Source organism: Podarcis gaigeae, assembly GCF_964106915.1.
Source record: "Podarcis gaigeae genome assembly, chromosome: 6".
NCBI lineage: Eukaryota > Metazoa > Chordata > Lepidosauria > Squamata > Lacertidae > Podarcis > Podarcis gaigeae.
In genome coordinates, this window is record NC_139682.1 from 65,894,460 (window position 1) to 65,921,976 (window position 27,517).

The following is a 27,517-nucleotide window of genomic DNA, read 5'->3' on the forward strand; positions in this document are numbered from 1 at the left end:
ACAGTTTGTGATCCACCAAGCCACTGATGGGGAATCTATGAATGCCACATAGGCAGTACGCTTTTAAAAATGGTTTAATACACATGTCATACATTAACTTATAGATAAATCAAATTAAACCCATGATTGATGAATATTTCTTTGTCAGGCAGCAGTCTATTTAAAAATCCTTTTATAATGTGATGCTGGGGACACTGATGATGGCCTCATTATTTTCTTTATTGTGTGTTCTGTATACAGATGTAAGATTTAAATGGTTATTGCCTATTTTTTTAAAAGACTGTCTATTATTCATAAGAGACTACATATTTGGGGTGTGTGGGGGTGTTAGGGGAAGGGTAGTATCTCTGGTGGGGAACACATTGTGCTCCTTCTGAGGTAGTTTATCCACCTTTGGTCCCCACCCTGCACTCAGCTCTCTCACCTGTGGCTCCTAAAAGCTGTCAGCGTATGGCAACAGCCAGCCACACCCCGAAAAACAGCTTTGACCAACTAGCTCAGGGGTCAGCAAACTTTTTCAGCAGGGGGGCGGTCCACTGTCCCTCAGACCTTGTGGGGGGCAGGACTATATTTTGAAGGGGGGGAAATGAATGAATTCCTATGCCCCACAAATAACCCAGAGATGCATTTTAAATAAAAGGACACATTCTACTCCTGTAAAAACACGCTGATTCCCGAACCATCTGCGGGCCAGATTTAGAAGGTGATTGGCCCCCAAGCCTTAGTTTGCCTACCCATGAACTAGCTAAACCAGCTAAGGGCAGCCAATGGGTCTCAAATCCTCAATGAATTAGGGACTGTCTTTCAAGACAGGTGGATGCCAACTGACTGCATTTTTGTGCAATTTAGGATCCTGCCATCACAAGGCATGTGACATTTTTTGCCTAGATTTTGGCCAAAGTAGAGGCTAATTGGACAGAGCTGGCAGACTTTACAACATGGCTTTCTTTTTATATAATTTGATTTGCATGATTACAGGAGTCATTCGACACCAGCTTTTGAAGCTTTTGGTGACAGATGGGTGATAATTGTACATGGTGTATGTACTGTATTTTTATTTATTTCATAGCCTATTGAATAAAATTAATTTATTCAGTAGGGTTAATGTTACAAAACAAATTTGTTAACTGGAGCTGTGGTTGAGATCTGGGTTAGATGTCTTAATATATTTTTTTTCATAATAAGAATACATGTTTGAAATCCTTTTTGGAAATATATTTAAAATGGAACAAAATGAATAGGAAGACTGAAATTAAGTTCTTGGTTTGGTTTAATTATCAAACATTACTGTATATGCATATGCTGTTTATATCTCTTTTGAGTGAATATGGACGATCATAGCAACATACAAATGACATACCACAAGCCTATTCTTGAATCTTCACTGTCACAATCAAATCAGAGAAAGATGAAAAACATGCCCATCAAATCCTATTTTCAAAGCCCACATATTCTCTAGTGATCTGGTTTTATAGTCTCAGACCATAAGAAGGCTGAATGACAGCTAAACCACTGTAACAAGTATACTTTTATCATTTGTGATGTCTGTTCAACTTCTAAAAGAAACAAAAACACATACTATTTGCAGTTACCTAACACAGTTTCGCAGAATCAATTTTTGTTTGAATTCCATTGAATTTTAGAAGAAGAAAATTTCCCACAATGCTATTTTCAATTAATTTGGTGGGAAATTTCACAATAATTATGTAAGGATATGTACTATTTCTGTTCCAATTTCTTGATGTGTGGAGTTCAGGGACCGGGCTAGGGCAGGGACACAAAGTTGGCAGGGGGTGAAGAGATGTACAGTCCTGCTTCAAACCATGAGTGCCATAAGTGGGCATTGTGCAAATAAGGCTAGTGTCATAAGCCCTGTTGCTCCATTGGGCTCAAACATGGCTTGCGTTATGAGCTGACAGGACACCAAGGACAGAGAGGAGGATCCTGGTAAGGTATACACACTGGGACAAGCTGAAGATGGGGAAGGGCAGGTTGGGGACTTACGAGGTACTCATGGGACAGCAGAAGACAACGAGGGGGCAGCATGGACAGTTCAGGGGAGCCAGGAGGAGAAGACACATTACCAGAACCAGAAATACCCCCATCTCCGCAGACACGGTGGGCTCAGGAACATCAAGAACTGCACTCCAGGAGACTGAGGCAGGCAAGGGAACACAGCTCAGCCACTAGTGGACCAGGTGAAGGTCATAGGACTCGTTAGGTCTGGGAGGAGATTGTGGATTAGGTTCAGGGCAGGTGAGGATCACATGCTTCCACAAGTTGAGAAGCACAGGTGCTCAGCTGGAGAAAACTCTGGTCTGTAGATTTATCGGGACAAGTTATTTGTTGTTTACTGTTGTAATAATTGTGTTCTTAAAATTTATCTTCTGTACTATGAAAATAAATAAAACCATTATTAAAAAAATAAAAAAGATTGGGTAAGATTAAAGGGAAGCAAAGCAGAAACTCTTTGTCTGCTCATCTTTCTCTGTTAATGGACCACAGCTTGGCTGCTTCAAGAACGCTGGTGGACTGTGACTTCAGGACTGACCCCAGGTGTTCCAACACAGATTCTTCTGCAGAGGCAGTAACCTGACCTCACTAATTGACTTTGGACCTTGCTTGTTGCCTTGGACCTGGACTGGTACCTGACTGGACTGTCTGACTACTCTCTAGTGTTGTCTTTGGGACTGTGTGCACTATCAGGACTTACCTCTGGGGTATGCAGGGGTTCAGAACTGCTTGGCAGACTCAGGTGGTTGAGGAGGATGAAGAGGAAGCAGGAGCAGAGGTAAATTGTGGGAACTGAGGATGGCTTCTTTCTGCCCCTCCTGTGGAGTAGAGAGCCTCTTTGGGGGCTGAGGAGGGCAATGACCAACCACTGGAGATTGCTTAATGGGAGGTGGCAGAGTTAGGAAGGGAGGGTGCAGCCTAGTCACAGAGGACCAAGTGCCACCTCCAGAGATGGGAATGGACTCACCCACCAGATAGAGTGTGAGCCTATGAATCCAACATTCCTACAAGGTAAGAGTTTGATGAAAATCTTGTCACCTTGTCTTTAAAAGCTTGGCAAGTGGGGCATGAAAACTCACTGGGGCATCTTTATTGATTCCACCCAGTTCTTAACTGCTTGCCCAGCTCCTGGACTCCTACTGCTGCAGCTAAGTTATGCTGTGCCTTGCCTGAAGAAAGATCTCTGTCTACCTCACAAGTATGAGCTTCTGTTGTCGTGTTTTGGGCAGGAGTCAGGACAGCTAGACTAATACTGCAGGTAGAAAGCTAGTATTCCTTCCCTTTCCTTCCCTTCCCTTGCAGTGCATACTGCAGCTTGTGAAGAAGGTCCTGGGCATTCTGCCCTACTTTTGCCAGTGAGTTGAGAGTAGGTTGGGCTGAGAATGGCTCAGTTCTCCTCCTCCTCTTCCTCACATCCTCAAAGTCCCTTCTCACCTGGGCTGCAGGAGTGAGGAGGAGGCTGGTGGCAGCAACTAGCACATAGTAACACCCAACAGGCAGCATTGGAGGGCTATTATGCAGCAGCAACAGAGGGTGTGTGAGAGGCTCTCCTGAGCACACACCCCTACTTTCCCCCCACAACTTCATGTTGCGGCATCATTACTTGAGTGTTTCTCTGCCGATGTATCATGTGACTGGCTGCTAGGGAAGAGAAACACGTACTGTACAATGTCACAGAGCTGGTTGCACAACACATTATGTAGGAGAAACTGGACTGAAGGCTACCATTTGGGAATCTTCCTTATGTTCCTGTAACATAGTTCTCCTGTCAACCACATCATCAGACTCTATTCTGCTGGAGCAAAGGAGCTTCAAATGGAAACTGCAATATGAAATCACTGGATTTTAACACATAAAGTGTTCCTGTGCTTCCACTTGTGGATTGAACTGTGACAATGGGTCATTATTTTTTAGCACATTATATGTGTTAATTGGTTTAGCAATGACAGGACAGCTGTGTCCTCAAAGACTGCTTTGGGAATGACCACTGTTAAGTATGTAATTATCACTGTCTGTTCTTTCCTGCGTTTTCTTTCCCTCTGGTGTCTCTTTTCACAATCACCCCATCCAAGTTCATGAATCTGATGAAGTAGACTGTAATAAACTTGTCATAATATATTCTACAATAAATTAGCTAGTCTTTAAGTTGCCTCAAGACTCTAATGTTTTTGCTCTAAGAGACTAACATGCCTACATGGCTAACATGTTGTGGTCTAAAACATCAGAGGGCAATAGCTAAGCGAGGCTGAATTAGATTATATAAATTCCAATGGATTTTGAATGCATGCTTCCACAGAGGCAGGTCTCTGCAAATATAAGATTTCTCAAGACAGGATCAAACTCAACAGGTTTCTGTTTTTCCAAGGTGTGACGAGCAGAATCAATTGACTCTTAATAACATTTCAAACAAAATCAAATACACTTATTTTAAAGAATAATAACAACAAAATGGAAGAAGCTTTCTATTCTACTAAAAACTTGAGGCGCATTTCTATTCTTGTGCTTTCTGCTCTTTTGACTCTCTATTTCTCAGTTTCTGGCAAATGTCTGCCCTGCTCCCATATCACAAAAGACAGTAGCAGAGGCTTTTACTTGTTATGTAATAATAATAATAATAATAATAATAATAATAATAATAATAATAATATTTTTATTTATACCCCGCCCTCCCCAGCCAAAGCCGGGCTCAGAGCGGCTTACAAGCAATAATAAAAACAAGATGAATGATTACAACTTAAAAACAAAAATAAACTACAACATTAAAATAATGGAACATTAAAATATTAAAATGTAGCCTCATCGCAGGAGGAGAAGGAAAAGAAAGAAAGAAAAAAAATGAGAGAGAGGGAGGGAATCAAATTGGCATTAATACAGTGGTACCTTGGGTTACATCCGCTTCAGGTTACATATACTTCAGGTTACAGACTCCACTAACCCAGAAATAGTACCTCGGGTTAAGAACTTTGCTTCAGGATAAGAACAGAAATTGTGTAGCGGTGGCGCAGCGGCAGCAGGAGGCCCCATTAGCTAAAGTGGTGCTTCAGGATAAGAACAGTTTCAGGTTAAGAACAGACCTCCAGAACAAATTGAGTACTTAACCCGAGGTACCACTGTAGATCTTTATTCAGGCATGTACTGGTATAGGCTCAGCAGAAGCCACAGGGTCCAGAAGTCATCATTCCAAAGTATGCGAGTAAGACAAGAGATTCAGAGCTGAAGGAAACCAATGATGATGTCTCAACAGTTGTCACACCCTTCCCTTCCAGCTTTTAAAGCTGAGGTGTGGGAAGACACAAGATTTACCCACCTTGGAAGAATGGCAGATGCAAGTAATAGACTATATGGAGATGGCAGAAATGACCGGCAGAATCCGAGACCTGGAAGAAGAGTCGGTGGAAGAGGATTGGAAAAAGTTTAAAGACTACTTGCAGAAACACTGCAAAATTTATGAATGTTAAAGTGATGTTGGATATAAGAATAATATGGCATTAGTGATAAAGTTAGAAAGAGTTTGCAAAAATGATTTTAAAAAGTGCGCAAGACCAGAGTTATATTATGTCAAATCTAAACAATATGATATAAGAGATTAAGATATAAGGGATAGGTAAGAACGAATTTAAAAGAGAAGAAAGACTGGAGACATAATAGGTTGAACTATATAATTAATAATGAGATTTGAAAGAGGGTAAGGATTTGCTGAATTTGACTGGGTAAATGGGAACACAAAAAAGGGAGGTGTGAGGAAGTCAAGAAACAAGGTTAAATAAGTATAAAGTTAAAAATTGGATTTATTCTTTTTTCTTATGTATTTCTATGTTTGTTTTCTTTTTCTCTGTTGTATGTATGTATGTGTTTGTTTTTTCTTTTTTGTAAAGCTTTAATAAATATATTATAAAAAATAAAAAATAAAATAAAGCCGAGGTGTGGTGAGCTCACTTGTGAGACTTAGTGACAAGACTGTGCCCTGCCTCTCTGACTGCAGGAAGAATTCGACATAGCACTCTCATTCTGCCAGCACAAGGATTTCAGCTTGCTAGATGAAACAGTCTCCCCTCTCCTTCCTCTGCGCACTGCTTTGGGGGTTCTCCCAAGCTCCCCCTAAGCCAATTTGTAGCGGGAGAGCGAAAGCCTAGTTGCACTAGCAGAATTCTGCTAGCAGAACTTGTTAGTTGAATCTGTAAAGGCCGATCGGACCTCAGGGGCATAGGGAACCACTAGAAGTGGTCCCATCAAGCAATCTCAGTATCAAGTTAGTACCATCTGGATGGGCTTGCCAAGAAAAGCAGCTTTGAAAACATACTGTTAAATAAATATCCAACCACCAGTTCAGCCATCTTTTGTACATGCAGTGGTGGCCAGTCCCCATTGGGACTGGAAGGGCATAAAGCAAGAAGTCTACAGTAAGTGGCACCAGAGCCTATGTTAGGCAGAGTCAAGCAAATTTAGTTTCCTCCCCCCCTTCCCACCTGCTCCCTGCTGAGTTCTAGAAATGTGACTGAGCCTAAGGATGAGGAAGCTGACAGCCACCTTAGGTTGGTGGATCAGTGCCCCATTCATCCTAATGAGGACACCGTATTGTCCTTCACAGCAGGCACCACATTGTCTCAGGCAGCCTGCTGGAGAAGAGAGTGCCGTGCCTACTTTTATCTACATGGAGAATTGCCTTCAGCCAGGTTATGTTTTTAACCGAAAATTGTCTGTTCTCTGTCATACTGAGGGGTTCTTTCTCATCACAAGCTGCCTGATCCTTCTAACAGGATCAAGGGCTGGATCTAGACACATCAAATAAGTGATTCAGTTAAAAGTATTGTAAACTCATACAGGGAAGTCTGGCAGGGAAAGACGGGACTCCATAGCACCATATAAAACACTTTAAAAAAAAAAACCAATCTAGCTGAGTCCAAGGACTAAACTTTGGACCTTCTGCAGGCAAGGTTGAGTATGTGCTCTACCATTAAATGATGAAAGGAACATTGGTGGTATCTTGCATAGTTTATTCCTCCAAGGTATTCTTTTTCTTCTGAGGTCAGTATTGGTCACCACCAGCCTTGACATAGGACAAAAAAGGGGTCCTATTTACATTTCTGGAACCCATCTGACTAAATTCAACCATCTGCTTATTTTTCCTGTCCTTTTCCCTGAAGCCCTTTTAAAGTCTTGCTCTGCTTCTGAAGCTAGTAAAATATCACTCACAGCATGTTGTCAGTATGACCCATTTCTGCCACCCCTCTTCAGAAGACAATTTTCTTTTTGGGTAAGATCTGTTTGATGTTCTCTATATAGATTTGTTCCCCACATAGCCTTCCCCAAGAGGAAACTGTGTATCTGCAATGGGTAGAGAAGAACCACACCCCACTGGAGCTGAATCAGATAGGATTATTATCTTTTATTCGCATTAAGTATGAGGAATGTGCTTCTAGAGCTGGTCTTGAGACAATCCGAGCATATAGGTCCACACTACAGAACTTGAACCTAAGTCTTGATCTCGTTCACTCATCTTATAAAATCTCCACAAGGATTGTTTCATAACAATATACTAAAACCTTGCCCAAAGAATTTGAAAATAAATGAATACCATTTGGCCATATGGAAAATCTAGAACACCTGTGAGAAGTGTGTTGAGAAACAGTCTTATAAATGGTGTATTTTCTTTTTAAGGTAGACAGATTTCATCTTAGTCATCGTCATCTGTCTGATTAATTTGTTACTTGCAAATGAACTGGGCACAAAGTGCACTTGTATCCAAGTTATGCATTTGAAGGCACTTTTTTTGGAATAGAAGCATATGATTCAGCAAGTTCTTCTGAGAAGGTTTCACATAATTATATTTTTTTTCACAGAATCTAAACTTACAGACTTGCTCACTCTAAGTGATTACATAAGATCCTGATGGAACTTTACAACAATCTGGCCTAGCTCTTGCAGAGGCAATGTTGCAGAGCTTTCACTCTCTGGTCTGATGCAGAATTCTGGGTGCATATACATCTCTAATTCAAGTCTTTTATTATCATTACTCGTCCTTCCTTAGGAGTGCAGAATTGAGCTACCTCCTCTTTAGCTTCACAGCAACTCTGTGGAGTAGGTGACTGACCCACTGTGCCTTGAACCCAGAGTTCACCAGTCGATGTCCAATACTAAACCACACTGCCTCTCTCTCTTTGTTGTTTTGCATTGTTTAGGCTGCAAAATGATGGTGAGATATGTGTCTAATTAAACACATAGTCTACTTGTGCACAGACAATTTCCTGTTGATATTCCTCAGAGACATTTACATTTAGTTATTTTCCTTCTTAATGGGGGAGCCTGGATAGCTCAGTTGGTTAAGAATGTGGTGCTGATAATGCCAAGGTTGCAGGCTTGATCCCTGTATAGGACAGCTGCATAGTTCTACATTGTAGGGGTTGGACTAAGGACTCAGCTATATTAGTAAATAAAGAGTGATTTGAATGCGTTATAAACATGCAACACCAGGTGGCACCAGATAGCAGGAAATTTTAAAACACAATTTTCCATAGGGATTTTTTTCTTTTGTTATAACGATCTGATTTCTGACTTATTCATAGCATTTCCCCCTGTGTTTAGATCCACCCTAGATGATCCTCATGGTCCCTTCCAAAGCTAAGATTCTATGATTCTATTTATGCATCCTAGTCCCTGAATATATTTTGTCACAGCCATCCAGTTGCAGGTGCCTTTTGGCAGGTTGTTTGGAAGTTTTGTGCTATTCCGCTATTTAAGTGTCTCTGTATTGTCTTTTAAATTTTTAAACAAATTTTTAAACAGTAATTTGGAGGGCTATGTTTACATAAATACATTTTGTTTGTTTCTGTGTCCCTCCGCTTTTTGGTCCACATGCATCTCTCTGCAGTGCTATTTCTCATGGACACAGATCTGTAGCATTCATATGAACTACACAAGGAAATATTTAATAGGGTTTTTTGTGGCTCTGTGATATCTCCATACAGATTGGCCAGAGGGTGTTGCCAGAGGTTTAAAAGTTTGTGCTTTTAAAATATTATTTCCCTGACCAACAATGCTGTCTCTACAGGTGACCAACATTCTAGCTCTCTTACTTGGCCTTGAGGATACTGTCCAAGAGTCTATGAGTTGACATTAGAGCTGAGGGATACAATTCCCAAAGGAGCTATGTTGGGTGAGTGATTATCTCAGTATTCAGGAAGCCCTAAGGAGGACACACATACAGTTGGGAGTCTTTTCATATAGGTAAACTGCACTTGCTACTTCCTTCGCTATTGTTGGCTGCCAGAATATTTATATATACACATACCCACTATATTCTTGGGAGGGAAATGCATTTACTTACCTTATATAAAACCTTACATTATGTAAAATATAAAACTTCCTGTGAAATGTACATGAGAAATGAGCTTATCTGATATTCAGTTGCAAACCCTGGTGTGTATCCCTGTTTTTTTCCTTTTCTCTCCTAAAAGTGTAGTACTGTTCAGGGAAGTTTTTAATATGTGACATTTTAGTGTATTTTTCATCTCTGTTGGAAGCTGCCCAGAGTGGCTGGGGAAACCCAGCCAGATGGGCGGGGTACAAATAATATATTATTATTATTATTATTATTATTATTATTATTATTATTATTACTGAATGCAGTTTTGCTACCGTCAAATCCATCTTCTTCCTTGCTATGAGATGGTTTAATACAGCCAATAAGCCACGCCTGACCATGTAGAGATCACTGGAACTGAACAGATTAATGAGCTCTTGAGACGCCATATTATAGCAAGATAATGATTTAGCTGAAGTTTTTGGATCACACCCTGGAGAACTAAAGTATATTTAAGGCCTACTGCTGTGCTCCCAAAACTGTGGCATGTGAGGTGATGCAGAATAGTCTGCCGTATTTGGCAGCATTAATGATGATGGCTGCAAAGCTGCGGCCACCACAAACCTGCTGGGTTTTTATGAATCTGGCCTCTGGTACTGGCCTGGCTGGGGATGACTGAAGTCAGAAAGAGACTCAGGAAAGACTCATACAACTTGAAGAAACTAAAGAGCCAAGAAATTTGGCAACAATGTAAGAAAACATTTGGGGGGGAAGAAAAACAGATAGCCAGTGGTATACGTGGTTTTAATGCATAAGAACAAAAAAAATCTATTTTGGATCAGACTAAACATCCACTTAGTCCATCCTGTTTCCCACAACAGGACCTGAGCCTAAAATGGAGGGGCTGACAGCATTAGCACCCTAAGGGCCTTGCTTTCCTCATAGCCACAGCCTTGGATTCAAACAGAAATCTAACATCACTCTGACTCTCTCTCCAGCTTACTGCTTTTCCCTCTAACTCACATCACTGGAAAACTCTCTGCCCTCAACGCTGGCTTTGTCTTTTTAACTACCTGCCAGTTGAGGGAGGGGCCTCACTCATTTCTTTGTTCCCTTAATGGCCCATCACCCACAAGATTCCCACATCAGGAAACTAGTGTGGCTCTCTGCATACAGTCTACTCCAGAGGTCAGCAAACTTTTTCAGCAAGGGGCCGGTCCACTGTCCCTCAGATCTTGGGGGGGGGGAGACTATATTTTTTGGGGGGGGGATGAACAAATTCCTATGCCCCACAAATAACCCAAAGATGCATTTTAAATAAAAGGGCACATTCTACTCATGTAAAAACACGCTGATTCCCGGACCGTGTGCGGGCCAGATTGAGAAGGCGATTGGGCCAGATCCAGCCCCCAGGTCTTAGTTTGCCTACCCATGGTCTACTCCTTTTCCCCAAACTCATAACAATATAAAAGTATGGAGCATTCAAAATGTGTCCCTACTATAGATTTGCAGTTGAATATTGTAAATTTTATTCTGAGTCCCTTTCCTAATGATCCCTAGCATGGAATTTACCTTCATCACAACAGCTGCTGCATACTGAGTTGATATTTGCATGCTTCTCTGGCATCTTACTCTTATTATATGTACTGATCATTTTTATTTGCAAACAAAAGCGACAGAGAGGGACCCTTGAGACATCCATGTGATATTACTGAATCTCTTGAGCCTGAAACAACACTCTCTCCCCTCCAATCCCCACAGAAAACAAATTAGCAAAAGAAAGTATCAAACAGCACACCCCTACACAAATCTACATACTCAAAAGTCTCATTGTACTCACTGGGGCTTACACTCAGTTATAACTGTGTGTAAGTTTGAACCTAAAGGGTGGAAGAGTACATTTTAACATTAGGAAAAATCAAAGGCTCCAATAATGAAGAAAGCAAGGAAGAACACCAGCTAGTATGTGATGTGAGACGTTGACATTTGTCAAAAAAGATTGCAGGAAGGTCAGCTGGGTACAAATGTCCCCATCGAGATAACAAGAAACAGAACACCAGTTAGAGACAGTCGGTATTGGAAGATATCAGATACAGAGTGCAGTCTAGCTCTTCAGCATTGGGTAGGGACTGATGCCCAGGGCTGGAGGGGGGGAGGGTGATAGGCTATTCTGCTTCTCAAGGGTGCTACCAGATAGAACAGATGTTTCTCATGCAAATAACCTTTTTCCAGTATCCACAATACATTACTTGCATAAAAAGGCCAAGCCTGCATGAGTTCTGGATTTAACCTTTCTGGAGGAAATCTGTTAAGTTTAAACAAACAAACAAACAACTGTTGCCAATGACCCATTTACAATATTAAGCCTTCATTTGAAAGCACCCCAAGTTACACCCAGCAGATGAGCAGAGGTATTTCAAATTCTACTCAAATTCAAATGAGATTGCAGAGAAGACAGATGGATTTTTTTTTCATCCAGACTTTACAGTGGAAGATGTAGGGCTGTGCCTGAACTAACTTTCTCAAGAAGGGAGTCAGAGGAACTAGGGAAATATTGGTGACAAGAAGCTTTGTTAACAAATTAAAAACTGACTCTTTGCCAGGTCTAGATGGTATTCACCTAAGATTTCTTAAAGAACTAAAATGTGAAATTGCTTATCTCCTAACAAATATATATAACTTGTCTCCAAGATCAGCCTCTATACCTGAGGGCTGGAGGAAATTGGCAATGGAACACCAATTTGTTTTAAAATAGAAAAAGACATCTAGAAGAGATCCAGGAAATTACAGGCTGGTTAGCATAAAGTCTGTTTCAGGAAATCTGGTGGAAAGCATTATTATACAGTATATAGAATTAGCAAGCACATAGAAGAACCAGTATGGCTTCTGCAAGGTACTTGCTAACCTTTTAGAGTTCTTTTGAGAATGTCACCAACGATATAGATAGAGGTGAGGCAGTTGGCATTGTGTACTTGAATTTTCAAAAAGCTTTTGGTAAATTACCTCACCATAGACTCCAGAGTAAGCTTAACAGTCATGGAATAACAGGAGAGGTCCTCTTATGGATCAATAACTAGTTATGGAACCAGAAGAGAGTAACGAGGTAGTTCTCCCTATGGATGGATGCAGAAAGTTGAGACATTGAGATATGTCCTTTTAAACTTGTTCATTAACGATCTAGAGTTAGGGGTGAGCAGTGAGGTAGCCAGGTTTGCCGATAACACCAAATGGTTCATGAAGGATATTATAAAAAGTGATTGCAAGAATCTCTGCTAAGTGGGCAAACGGGCAGTAAAATGGCAAGTGTGTAATTCAAATGTAAGCAAGCATAAAGTGATGCACGCTATTGCTCCTTCGATATGTTGTGAGCCACTTCGGCCACAGTTTTGAGGGTAAGTGGCATACAAATGCAAATGAACGGTAAGTTCAGTGGAGTTTACTCCCAAGTATTTTTAGCAGGGGTGCACAAGAGCCAAATTCTATCATGGACAACCTTTGGTGGCCACATGCAAGTGGCCGCATGTAAGTGGTGCATGGCGCCAGAGGCAAAAGTGAGTCCTGCAATGGTTACTCTAACCCTTGCACAGTAACTTACATTTCAGCTATAATACATGCTTCAGGCTCCTCTCCAATCTCCATCTGGATAAGTAAGAGGCATTACCACAGTTCAAGAACTCATTCCAGCCAGGCAAAAACTCTTGAGAAGGGCACAGAGCAGAGGTGTGGACAGGGGATAGCTAGCCTGTGTGTTGGTGTGGCCTGGAGAGTGTCTTAAGAGAGCTCCAGAGGGCCTGAGAGATTCTCTACCCCTGGAGTATAAAACTGAAGCCCATTTCCAGGGAAGGACCTGGCAACCCTTAAGTGTCATGGAAATGAGTTGGCAAAGAAAGATTCTAGAAATCATCAAATGGCACTGTTCATTTTCATTACTGTGAAGTCATCTGGATTTGGCTCAAAAGGGAGGCAGTAATAGAAAGAAGCTTGGATGAACACTGGTTTGGTCACATTACAAACATGGATAAGCCAGAGAGCCTGACTGGTAGGCAAGAGAGGATGAAAAAGGCCAAACGAATATGGACTGAGATAGAGGGATTGATCCAGAGAGCAAAGCTAGTCAGGAATTGGCAAGTACCCTGTTTATGTTAAAAGGACAGATGGTCATAATGATGATTTCATTCTTTTCACAAATGTATTTTCTAATGCTTCAGGATAATAGCCAAGCTGTCTATGCATTTGTGGTTGTGAGACCAAGATTTTAAAGAAAGGTCAATTTTCCTTATAAGGGGGTATTTTTACTTTCCTGAGGGTGTCTCCTGTTAGTTGTCGCTGTAAAAAGGGCATTGCATTGCTAGAATTATCCAATCCAGAATGTCAATTGTTATGTTGATCTAGCTAGATATAGTCTGCATGCTTCAAGTTGCCATATATTTCCCAGCTGTTGTTCCTGATATTTTTGGATTTGGTCTACAGAGAGCTTCAGCATTGTCAGACAAGCCCTTCACTCTGAATGTCCCCTGCAAACAATAAAAGATCACACTATGTGATCAGAAGATTAACTTGCTATAGTGCCAACTCCTTAGAATGCAGATGCACCCTCCATCCGAGCAGTGTGCATGTTGATCAGAAAGGGGGGGAAAGGAACGCCAGTGAATTTTATTGACAAAAACAGAACTACTGCTATATAAATTCTAAAGGTCAAGATGTAGCATCTGAAAAGCAGGAATTGAATTTGTTTCTGTATGACAACAATTTCTGTCAGATTTTGTTCTGAGAAAGCTACATTAATCCCCATGATGGTTGATCATGGGATATATATGTGTGTGTGTGTGTGTGTGTGTGTGTGCGCGCACACACACACACATGCACAATTTTATATATATAAAATTTATATATATACACACACACACACACATATATCTCGATCGTATGTCCCACAAAGGGAAGTTCTACAACTTTTTGTATGTGATATTTCCCAGTTATCAGGACAAGCACTTTGGCCTCAGCCATTTATTCAGTTTATGGTCTTAACTGGGGCTCTGTGGTACATACTCCCTGGTCTTTTCGCTGCATGCAAAGTTACTGTCATCTGATTATCACTAGTCAGGGTATCAAGGGCCTTATTCCCAGCTGAAGGAAACTGACAGTCTGAGAGAGGCAGGAGGAGCAAGGAAGATGTTTGCATATGACTGTACAATATGTTGGCTTGGTATGAGAGTTGGTATGAGGACCAAGTATGGCATAGAAAAGAGAAAGTAGTAGGCATTCAGAACGCACCTCAGCTTAACACCATAACTGCTCCTTGGGAGCCATCAGGGCTGTCTAATCGGAGGCAGCTGTCAAATCTGGAGGTGATTTTGGCTCTGCACGCGGTAGGTTGTCTTGTCCTCTTGCCCAACAGAAACGGGCGTATTCCTAAATTTTCCCTTAACTTGGTCAAATAGCCCTTTGGGCGTTTAAGGGGGGCAGTAATCGATGTGGGGGCAACATGTTAAACCACCCTTCCTTGCGCGGCCCCGATCCAACTATCCCTGCCCTGCCTCCGTGGCTGCTTTTGAAACACACTTGCGACGCATTTATATAAAGGCCAAACGTACATGCTGAACCAAACATAGTACCAGAACCTCAGCCAGTTCCACGTGGGCGATCATTTCTGGCCGCCCTTTGAGAACACGAACCCATCGCCCTCGGTTCTCTCTTCACCTTGTCCGTGCGCTTTCACACACAAACACACACACACACACACACACACAGAGAGAGAGAGAGAGAGAGAGAGAGGCGCCTTTGGAGCAAAGCAACTCAGATCTGGCGTCTCTGTGTGTGTTTGCGAGAGAGGAAACCCTGTATTTCTTCAACTGTTTCGCCCTTAAACTTGGTGGGGGGTGGGGGATCCGCTTTAGGAAAGACTTCCTGACCCTCGCAGGGCGCACCCCATTCGGTTATCTCGGACGACGAGCTTCCCCTGGAGATTGTTATTATTGATAGTACTGGCAATTTGTTCAGGGGACACCACGTGTGCGGTGGCGCGGCGCCTCGGAGGTGGGCTTGCACACAGCAGGGCGACATCGTGCGATCCGGAGTCACCCCCCCTCCCGCTCCCCGACGCCTTTCCAGCAGCAGCAGCAGCCACCCACTCCCGCCACCCAGCACCACCCAGCTTGCCTGGCGGCGCGCGGGCTGGGCTGCGAGGAGAGGGGAGGTGCTGGCTCAGGCTCCGTCTCTTCTCCTTCCTCTTCCTCCTATACGATCCCCTTTCCCTGCGGGAGTGAGCGCTTTGCAAGGACAACGAAGGCTCTCGAGTGCGGGGCGGACGAGGCGAAAACACCCGCCCCCCTTCTTCCCTGCCCCGCGGTAAAGCCGGGCAGAAGCGCCCAGCAGCCAGCCAGCCAGCCAGCCAGGAGCCCCGGCCCCGCCATCGCCCTTTCTCCGCCAGGAGGCATGAGCACCTGCGACGCCAAGGAGTATCTGACCAAGAGGGAGATCCCGCAGCTTTTCGAGGTAAAAACCCTCCTCGCCAGCCGGTGGACCCCGGCAGCCGCTCACCTCTCGCCTCTAGACCTTGGGTGGAGCAAGTTCCCCCGAAGTCTTGGGGAGACTCACAGGATGGAGGGGGGGGCGAGGCTGTGGGATCTAGGGCAAGGTGGGAGCGCACGGAGCAAGGGCAGCTGCCCGGTATATTGAAGGGGCAAGGCTTGTTTCGTAGGGAGGAATGTCACTTACTCCAGACTTCGCCTCTGACCTCTTTCGCCTTCTTCCTGCACAGTTTTCCAAGATCTAAAACGATGGTTGCGGTCTTTTGCCCCTTCCGTAGTACCGGCTGGGCACCCGTGATTTGGGAGACATACGAGACCCTACAGGCAGAGGGGGGAATTGGCGTAGTTAGTACGGCAGGGGAAAAGGCATCCTCCTACCCCTGTCTGCTTGTTTTGGGTATCCAAAGAGATGCCTTCGCTTACAGAGCAGATTCTGCATCTTCTCAGCCCCCTGCCTGCTTCCCTTTGCCTTGCTCACCTAGCCTGATTCTGCGGAGCAGAGAGGAGTTAACATTGTCCTCCCACTCTACTTTTAATGGATCTGGAAGCTTTCTTGCCTCCGGTTGCCTTGGCTCCTCTAGCTGCTTGTAAGGCAGCATTGATCCGACCTTGTGAGATGTGGATATATGTGGAATTGGTGATCAGAAAAGCAGGGGGCAGGAATGTGACATCTTCCATGGCATTCTCTGAAAGCTCTACATATCTTGACTCCAGGGTGAATGGATGGAGCAGTCAGTTGAGATGCTGCTGCAGTTTATTTTCTCCTAGGTTGCATGCCTCATGCAGCCATGAATGTTGCTTCCTGCGATCTAAACTGTGATATTTAAAAGGGAACATGATTGGGTAAGGTAAAAGGTAAAGGTACCCCTGCCCGTACGGGCCAGTCTTGACAGACTCTGGGGTTGTGCGCCCATCTCACTCAAGAGGCCAGGGGCCAGCGCTGTCCGCAGACACTTCCGGGTCACGTGGCCAGCGTGACAAAGCTGCATCTGGCGAGCCAGAACCGCACACGGAAACGCCGTTTACCTTCCCGCTAGTAAGCGGTCCCTATTTATCTACTTGCACCCGGGGGTGCTTTCGCGTCCCCATCCACATGATTGGGTAGCTAAAGTGAAAAGACCAAGTCAGTTGCTTGTGCTGCTTGAGACCTAAAGGGATTTGGTCTCAAGCATGTTCATCTGAACATTTTGGCACACTTAGGGTCCCAGTCTCCATTCCAAAGAGTATTTTAATTGTCATTGTGTCAAATCTCTTTAATGAGAATTTTTAACCATAACATAAATTCTCCCTTCCCTCTGCTGGTGTTTTCATTTGTCTCATGGAATTCTTACTTTAGGGAATTCTCTAAGAAATATTTCTTTCTTTTCAGCAAATTACTGAAAATACCAAAGATGAATGCTGCATTTGTGGGTTATTTAAATGTTTAAATGGGTTAATTATAATTAACCCACTTGTAGTATCTGAACATAACAGTAAATCACAAATGCTACGTGCAGAGAAGTTTAGAAAACTGTAAGAATTTTTTTATACACAAACACTATTTTTGTGTATTCAGTTATAGATTATAAATAGTAAAATTCTTGATAGAATAGTTTTGGGGAGTGCAGTCCTATACATGTCTACTCAGAAAGTAGCTCCATTGAATTCAATGGAAAGTGTGTCAAGCTAACATCCTAATTGTTTCAAGGTGCCTATGGTATTGCTATGCTATTGTTATGTTATTAATCATTATACAACATATCTAATATCTAAATGCCTTACAATCTATATTCTTGCTTGTTGTCACAAAAAAAAATCAGTATGATAGGTCACTCTTACTCCCATTTAAGCGTTATAAACATGAGGCAGTGGGATTACATGGGAGCTTTTGATGTTTGGTACAGAAGGACTACATTTCTGCCAGGACAACATACCGTAGTTTCTGCTGCAATTAAAAAGGTGATTAATGCTATGTACATTAATTCATGCAAATGAAGGACATTTTGATATATTTGCTTATTTTGCAAATATCCACTCATTATTTGTTCTGCCTTCTGGTCATAGAGAAGAGTGAGAAGCTAAGTAAGGCTCTACAGACCTGCCCAATAGTTACCGTATTTTTCGCTCTATAAGGCGCACCAGACCACAAGACGCACCTAGTTTTTGGAGGAGGAAAACAAGAAAAAAAATATTCTGAATCTCAGAAGCCAGAACAGCAAAAGGGATCGCTGCACAGTGAAAGCAGCAATCCCTCTTGCTGTTCTGGCTTCTGGGATAGCTGTGCAACCTGCATTCGCTCCATAAGACGCACACACATTTCCCCTTACTTTTTAAGAGGGAAAAAGTGAGTCTTATAGAGCAAAAAATACGGTATCTTGCTCAATTGCCTTACTATTCACCTATGCTTCTGATGTTTCACTACACTTCCCCCCCACTTTCTCTAATGTTTTCAAAGCTGTAAGACACAGGTGGGGAACCCAAGATCTGATCTCATATGGGTAGGAGTGGAGGGAGCCTTAGGTGGGAGAGAAGGGAAGTAGGGATGGGAAATGGGAAAGCAGAAATAAATAGAAGGATGGAAGGAGAAGGGAGCTATTAGCATAGACCTTTGGTAAGAATGGTATGTTCTTCCTTTGGCATCCTGTTGTGCTGGGAGGAAGAGGGGAGGGATGGGGAGATTATTCCCCGCCGCACACTGCTGTAAGGGCTGGAAACTTTTTAAAACAAATACAGTGGTACCTCGGGTTAAGTACTTAATTCGTTCCGGAGGTCCGTTGTTAACCTGAAACTGTTCTTAACCTGAAGCACCACTTTAGCTAATGGGGCCTCCTGCTGCCGCTGCGCCGCCAGAGCCCGATTTCCGTTCTTATCCTGAAGCAAAGTTCTTAACCTGAAGCACTATTTCTGGGTTAGCAGAGTGTGTAACCTGAAGCGTATGTAACCCGAGGTACCACTGTACAAACAGGGACATTGACAGGATGTTGACTTTTACACTGAACAGCAGAATGCGCACAGGTTTGTTCATAATAGTTAGCATGAATTGTTATACAGATTTGACATAATAATTTGACAAGTTGCATTGTAGCAATCAAACAATTTTGGCTGGGATGTGTGTGTGTTCTTTCCCCTCCATCCCTGTGTCTATCTTTTATTTTCTGCAACATACCAACTTCTTATATACTTTAATGCAAGCTGGTTCCATAGTGGAGGAGGATGTTAATCAATGACGCAAGTTAAAACTTTTTTTTAAATTCAGTTTTTAAAATTCCCTTTGATTAGCACCATGCCCCCACATTTTGAATTTGTTGCCCAGGATATCTAATATCTCTCTGCTGGTAGCTGTCACCAGGAGATTTGAAGCAACTCTCATCTCACTGTACCATCTGAATTGAGAAAGACAGTCTAAGTGGTGAATTGACGTCTGCAGACACTCATGATCTGGATGTGGGTCAATGAACTAAAACTGAATCCAAACATGAATTTTGTTTGGGGTGGGGGGCGGCCACAAGACCAGGAATTGGTAGGACAGGCTGTTCTAGACAGGCATTCCCCTTGGAGGAACAGATGTATAGCATGGGGGTACTTGTGGAGTCATCACTGTTACCTGAAGCCCAGGTGACCTCAGTGGCTAGAAGTGCTTATACTCAATGTCAACAAGTGTGCTGCAGTTATCTATACACAGGTAACTTGTAGGTTAGACTATTGTAATGGGTTTTATGCAGGGCTGCCCTTGAAAATGGTCCCAAAGTTACAAGTGATGCAAAACACAGCAGCTAACATATTATTGGGTGCCCTAGAGCCCTTGCAAGTACCATTAACCTGGAAATAATTGTACTGATTACCTGTTTGCCTTCTGGCAGACAGAAGGCAGGACAGCAAAAGGAAAAGTAGGCTCCCTGGGGAGCTAGAAGGGAATATGAGAGAAAGGGGGGCAACTATACAGATTATTATTAGTATTAGATGACTTTCACACAAAATGTGTCTCAAAGGAACCTGCAAATTAAGCTACAAATAATATCAAAGGCATTAAAACCACATTTTAAAAGTCATAAATGAGAGAATATCTTAAAAAGGTAATGCATCCATGTTATTTATTTATTTTTTTATTTAAAGGCTTTTATAAGCCACTTAGTATTTTAAAAATCTCTAAGCAGGGACAAATCCTACCCACCCCACTACAAGATTAAGCATTACAAATAGGCCAATGCGCTCCAAATTAACAACAAAATGTCTGGATAAACATAAATGTTTCAGCCTGGTGTCTAAAACAGACAGTGATAGTACCAGGTGTGCTTCCCGGGGGAATGCATTCCCCAAATAGAGAGCCATCACTGAAAAGGCCTGTTCTCATGTTGCCACCCTTCAGTTACCAGCATGTAGACAACAGAGGTTAGGCTAAGCCTGTCTAGATAGGCTTGCAGCTGAATCACTAGCTAAAACTGATGGAAGACAATTTGCACCATCTAGGCTACTTGTGCCCAGAATGACAGTAGTGGATGCAGAAGTAGTCCCAGGCTTTGCATCTGCTCCTGTAGTTGGAGAGCACACCCACCACCACACCTGCAAATGTAAAGGAGAAATGGAGCTGCATGTCATCAGTATATTGCTGACAGTACATCCCAGATCTCCATATGACCCCACTCCGTGACTGATGTGGTCAATGGGAGACCCCCACGGAACAACATCCGAACAACAACATCCAAACAACGACCTCCCCCATTTGTATCAGTCATGAGAAGCAAGGTGCACAGCTCATTGTCCAAACCAAGCACCTGGTCTAGCTGTACTAACTGAAACTCATCCAATACAACAGGGCTAAGGAATGCTTTGGATCCCTTTTAGATTCATCTGCTTAAAACCAGAGTTGAGGTCCCGGCAGATGCAAACGATTTTATCCCCAAAATGCTTTGCAAACAAGTCACAGCAGGCCACTGTGTATTCTGCACCTCCTTTGGACCAGAATGTTCTGATGGCAGACCATCCTAATAGGCCCTCACCTCTGTGGTGGGCGAAAGCTGCTGAAAGCCGAAATCTCAGCTGGAGTAGATCCAACCCAACCATTAAAAAGGACTGATGTTCCAGTCCCACCCACAGTGAGACCCACTTTGCCAGAATTCAAATTGCTGGCTGGCGGGATCTCCTGTCACACCATGCAGCCGGCCAGAGATTTCCCAACTGCTGGCTCCCAGCCAGATGTTGCTCCTGGGGTGCTTGGGCCCCAGCACTGCTGGCCCACAACCACTGCTCACCCCCATACCATGGGAGTGGCCATTACTATCCCAGATTACGCACTTTCTGCCCATTACAGACAACCAGATTTAGAGCGTAGCCTACCACATGCCTTGGGCTGACCTTTATTTGTTATACACAAGATACACCATGGTTATAACTTATGCAGTGTTTATGGGACAGATATATTCTTTGTACATATGAGAAGACGTTTTGAACTTTAAAGTGTAAACTGTTCTTTTGAACTATTCCGAAGAGGCTTATTGTGATACCGCCCCTTTAAGACTGGTTTATGGGAATGGGTTAGAACCTCAGAAATAATGAGCTTACATATAGCTGTCTTCCGATAAGGCTTCAAGGCCGATGTCACAAGGTAATTGGGTGGTCTAAGTTCCCATAAACCTGGATTGGTGGGAGCTCTTGGCAGCCAGCCAAACCGAGGTCTGCATCTATTTGGGCTTTTGACAGCATCTTGTTCCGTTGCTCAGCCTAGTGAGATTTAAGTGTAAGTGTTTGTTAATTAGTTGGATAAGTTGGTGTTTGTTGTCTTCTTACCTTCTGAGCTATTTTTATCTGTGTAATTATTTACCTTTATCAGTGTAATTATTTCTACAAGAGAGGTTTTCTCATAGGGTTTTGTTTTAGTAAAGTTGGTATATGATTTTATGAAATTTGGTCTGGTCTGAGTTCCTGAACACTTTAATTTTGACCATGCTTTTCGGACCAAGGCTGCTACAGTGCTATGAGTAAACCTGCCAGCTTCAGTTTTGAGGCTACAGCAGTTTATCTCTACTTCACAAAACTGTAACAGTACAGCAGTTATGTAAAGTGGTTGTTTAACAGATGTTGCCACATCATAAAAATGCATTAGGTTCTTCAGGTCACATATTTCTGGAGTTGCACATTTTTCTCTGTGTGGAATTACAGAGCACACGCATTTACCATGGAGTCTTTGTTTACTATGACAAATAGTGTGATTTACAAGGAGTTTACACATCTGTTCAATTGGACAAATTGGCCTTATGTGAAAAGATGTCAGTAATACGCAACAGTTTAATTATTTTACATCATGGTGACTTGAGCAAAATAAATCTGGGCTTACTGATCACTTCTCACTGTTTACTGTACACATTTGGGATGTTTATATTTCAAGAACACCCTGTAGTTGTGATTTTAAACATACTTAGACCATTCAAACATTCAAGAAAAGATTTTGGCACTATCCACCAGGACCATATTGCTTTGGAATACAAATGAGGAATCATGTAATTGAACTATCTCTCAAATCAGAAAGCCCCTGCATGTGGAATCTTTACCCGATTGCGAAGATAATGAACCTATTCATTAACGTATTTATAATCCACATTTTCATAAAATATATCAATCAGCAAAAATAAAATCGGCAAAAAAGCATCCATGAAAACATTAAAAACATAAATGATGCAGCATTCCCCGTATTAGAGGAAGAATCTAATATGCCAGATCTTTCAAATACAAATTGCCAGCTGCCTTTTAAAGTGGTATAGCCTGTAGCCTACAATACTACATGCTTTTTAGGGAACATTTGTGTATTTATTCATAGGAAGGTGATGTGTATTGATACCCAAATCATGAATTTCACAGAATTATATGAGTAGAAGAGATCTAATGAATCATCCTGCTAGGATATTCTTCACCAACATTCATGAATTCATTCAGTAACAGTGGGGTTTTAAAAATAAATAAATAAACAATGCATTTACTGTTATGTGGAGCAGATGCTCTATAAAATGGGTATAATTTACTGTGTCATTGGTGGGTGAAAAATGAAGTGAAACAAATAGAAAACATCCTACAATTTCCATTTATTTAAAATACTCTTCCAGGCATCGAGCAGGGCCATAATGCTTTAAGCAGCTTTTGTTGTCATTGTGATCAGTTACCAATATGACTGCTGAATCTAAATATAGTCATAATTCAATCTATTGAACTTAATGGGTATTACATTTATCATGACTAAAGTCCCATTGATTTCAGGGGGCCCACTAGGGGCGCATTGGAATATGGCTGACAATACCATCTCTCCGACCCACACGGGGTAATTAAGAGGCTGTTATGGGAGTAGGCAGCCTCCCTTGTTGCCCCAAAGAAATGGGGAACACTGCCCTTGCCTGCTGTGCCCATAAATCACCCCCTAATTCGAAAGAAGGGGGTGAGGGCACTAGGCAGAATGCCCCCGTGTGGACCTCGGCTCTCCTGGACGCTGTCTCTGATCGCACACTAGCTGCAGCAATTTGGAATAATTAATTACGAAAGAAGCAAATGCACATATTTCAAGTGAAGAAGGGGAGTGAAGTCTGCTAATTTAAGTGACCTCTGTGAAAAAAGACGAGTTGGAGAAACAGGAATATTTTACGATGAAGATACACCAAAGGCTGGGTATGTTGACAATGGGACTGAATGGGGGGCGACCTTTTTTACTTTCCTTCTATGTGATTTACAAGAACCCCTCCTCATTAGAATAGTTGGTTGAACTGACCCAAGCAGGGTGATTAAGCTCTGTGTGGAGATAAACTTTAACCAAAAGTATGCTTTATGGATATCGAGAAGCAATAAGAGCTTTTGGAATGGCGCAGCAATTAATTCGGAATCGCCATCTTGCCAAAGGATTTATAGCCAGGAGGAGGAACGGATTTGTTTTCAGACTGCATTCCTGGTGAATCTCCTCAGAGGTTTTGAGAAAGGAGGCAGATTGGTGAAGATTAATGACGCTAAGACTGTTTTGATGTATGGAAGTGATGTTATATGGAAAACGTCTGGATATGGCTACTGGATTAAAAAAATAATCCACACAGGATTACAAACTGTTCTAACCAGCTTGTGGAGACTATCAGAGGTCACAAAGAGAAAGGAAAAAGATATGAAAATAACAACAAGAGATGTTGAAAAACAATAAGAAAGGACTGGATAGTACTGTGAACATCATAAGGTTAGATTTGTGGTCATTAAAACAGCAGCAAGAAGTTGATTGGATCCCTTTCGGAACTTGAAATATGGGTACCCCCAACAAAAATTTAAAATTTGGCTGTGTAATTTGGAATTTATGTAATTTGGTTTGATTTGATGTGATTGGTCGGTTAATAAAAAATTATTCTTAAAATAAAGTCCGATTGATTTCAGTGGTTCTTTTCTAAGTGTGACTAAGTTGGAAAATAATCAGGGAAATTTATTCCATAACAGTATAGAAGTCTTGAAAATGATTTGTTATTCTATCACCAAGTGCTTCAGTATATAATACCACATGTATAAATTACCAATGTGTATTACTATCTGGGTGGGGAAAGGGAATGGGATTTCTGAATTTTTATTGTTTTGTGCTTCAGCAATTTTATGAACCTAACAAAATATTGCACATAAGCTTTGGGGCATAGATTTAAGAGTTCAGCTGTACTGAGTTGGTTGAAATAAATAAATAAATGTGGGAAACCAACTCATTTGGCAATTTTGTACCTCAGCAGTGGTCCTGTAATACCCTAATCTACAAATTGATTCAACTGGTATGTTTGGATTGTTTCCAAGGCAGTCCTATTTAAATCAGTGGCATTTAACTTGCTTAGCTTTGTTGATTAAGAAGGCCTATGAGTACAGGTGACCATGCAACTATACAATGGTATGTGTTCATTGGAAGCGTTGTTTAATGAAAAATGTTCATATTTCATGCTTTTCCTAAAAGCAAAAAGCAGCTAATCAAGTTTTCATGTGCAGCAATGTTATGTTTTCATAAGTCACACTTGTAATTTTAGGAGGTTTAAACCTGTGCAATTTCTTAAGTTTGCCATAAAATGGAAACCTGAAATAACAGGAAAAAATGGGATTGGTATGTAACGCAGTTAATTGTTAGACTACAATCATGTTTTCAACTTCAGTGGCTTATAAATCACTTTGGGGCATTATGTTTCAGAGTTTGCTGAATGGATTAATGTGCTACAAACCCGATGATCCAGTCGAATACCTGGAAGGTTGTTTACAAAAAGTGAAGGAGCTGGGAGGAGCAGAAAAAGTAAAATGGGACACTTTTGTCAGTCCAGAAAAAAGGACACTACCTTCACTGAATGGCAGCCAGTCAAGAAGATCCTTTTTGAGGAATGGTAAGATTTATTTATTTTTGTATCAATTTTATGTTTCAGCTTGGATTCAGGTGACAAGCTGAGTAGAATGGGTAAGCCACTCACTGTATGATTTGAAGATGGTAGTGATGTGGGCGCATTGAACATTTGTTTAATGCTTTATTAGCGCATTAATTAATTGTGATGTGATCATGATTTGCTGCCTCGTGGCTTCTGTTAGTGATATGTGGCCACATTACATAAATGGGAATCACACCAAATATAAATCAACCAACAGCTGTAGAAGGATCCATCTTCATTTGAATTTTGATTCTAATTTAGATTTATTGCTGAATAATCTTTAAGTAGATAAGGCTGTAATTCTATGCACTTATTTGGGACTATGCCCCATGAAACTGTGTGGGCCATATGAATAGGCAGGAGTGGTGAGCTGTGGCTTCCAGATGTTGCTGGACTACAACTCCTATTATCCATGACCATTGTTCCATGCTGGCTAGAGCTAATGGAAGCTGGAGACCAGCAATACCTGGGTGGGGGGTGGGGGGCAAGTGAGTGAGACCTATGATTTCTGTAGAAAAATATGCCATATTTGTTGGAATTCCAGTTGAATGGAGCAGTCTTCACAGTTGGAGGAGGGAAATAATGTTCCTTCCTATGTAGCAACTCCCTCGCAATGAAAAGACTTATGATCTGCTTATCTTCAGTTGACTGGCATTGACCAGTCTGAGGAATTGTGGTGCTTTCTAAAGTTTACTGAAGTTGTATAAAGAACAACTTATTTACGATGGGCAAAAATGCAGAAATTGGAATGCTCTGAAAAGCCTTACTAGTGCCAAACATAACAAACAAATACAAGCAAGTGTATTTTCTCAGAAATACCCAGTGCCTAGTCATCATATACAATAACCTGATTGGCATTGCTGATATAATTAATATGGATTAGTTAGAACACCTATAAAGCTGGGTATAAATCAGTTTGGATTTTAAGCCATTCCAAAAATCGGACTGGGATAACATACAATGTCTATACACAAAGGATACATAAGGAAAGTACCTAATTATTTTGCTGTTGTAAATGTTCCTATAAAGCTACTAGAATTCTATGCTAGTAGTAATTAGATTGCATGCAGTAATTAGATTAAAATGTACACATAATGTCTGAAAACAACAACTCTGGTATGATGTCTTAACATGAATTTAAAATCAGACTTACAAAATAACTATAAGAAATTTATCAGCCTGCATGGGTTTTAAATCTACCCACCTGCCTATATATGCTACATGTGATTCAACAGCTTGAATAATGGGATTTGGCAAGCTGCTTACCCAAGATGAATTGTTACTTGCTGTAGACTAATTTGCAAGGCATATCTTTAAAAGTTTCAAATAGGTAGCCTCTTACTTACTAAACAAAACTGGAAAAATGTATTGCCTTAATGTGCCAGTTGCTTGAAGTCCATCTAGGAAGCCCAAAATAGCAGGGAATTAATTTGCAGGAAACCACTCACTCTCAGGGGCTTACTAAGCACAGAGTTGCTTAGTTTTAAACTTTGTGATGTCCAGTAAATTGTAACCTGTAGCTTCATGTGCTTTACTGTCTCTTCAGTATGGAAGCTCTTTTTTATCCCTAGAGAGAACACTATCCCTATTCCCTTAGGAAGTCATGGCAGTTTGCTTAGTTTTGATAAACCATCTGTGATTGTCATTTAATCTCCATTTGTCTGCTGGATTTGCACAACACAACAAACTAGGTATTGGAAGACCGCAGCCAAATATTTGGCTAGTTGTTTCGAATTGTGTGGCATTTGTCAGTTCTTCAGTCTCTGGCAATATGTAGCTCATCTTTCTGACCATTGTACAATGTGCTTTAAATTTACAGCATGTGTATACATGGCCTTTCTTCCACTTTTCCTTAGGTCAGCTCTCCTTCTGGCTTCCTCCTTTCCCTCTGTTCATCACTCTCAGGGCCTCTCCTCATAGCCTAATTTTCTTTGCTCAGGGACAAAGAAAATTTTCCTTGCTCAGTCTGAAGCCATGGAGATCCTGCTGTCAGTGTGGACAGGGGGGGTCTGACTCAATATAAGCTACCTCCCTGTGTTTCTTTGTCGCCATCTTTGGGCACCTCCTAAGCCTGCACCTCAGCAGGGAGTCCACTGCCAATGTCTGGCCTGGGGAGGCCAGCTTCTGATGCTCCTTTGCAGCCTCTGCCTGTCCATATACCTCCTCTAAGCAAGAAAGCTATGACAAGGAAAAGGAAAAGGAGCAAGACTCTCTGCTCATCTTGCACACTCTCTGTGAATTGAGGCCTAGGCGAGAGGCTGAGCCAATAGGCCGCAATGGCAGCAGCGAGGAAGACTGTG

At 41.9% G+C, this 27,517-nt stretch overlaps 1 protein-coding gene and 1 long non-coding RNA gene across 2 annotated transcripts in view; one reads left to right on the plus strand and one right to left on the minus strand.

The window, feature by feature from the left end:
• Window positions 1-1,534: 1,534 nt before the first annotated feature.
• Window positions 1,535-26,908, minus strand: LOC310846504. Its single transcript, XR_014565359.1, has 3 exons — window positions 26,564-26,908; window positions 16,031-16,161; window positions 1,535-2,318 (listed from the first exon to the last, which is right to left on the minus strand). It is a non-coding gene; the product is annotated as an uncharacterized lncRNA (long non-coding RNA).
• AK5 (adenylate kinase 5) overlaps window positions 15,095-27,517 on the plus strand; it is an 84,185-nt gene continuing 71,762 nt past the window's right edge. Inside the window, exons 1-2 of the mRNA XM_083743085.1 lie at window positions 15,095-15,808; window positions 24,992-25,178. Coding sequence (XP_083599211.1) covers window positions 15,749-15,808; window positions 24,992-25,178 — 247 coding nt within the window. The 5' untranslated portion in view covers window positions 15,095-15,748. The remainder of the gene's footprint in view (window positions 15,809-24,991; window positions 25,179-27,517) is intronic.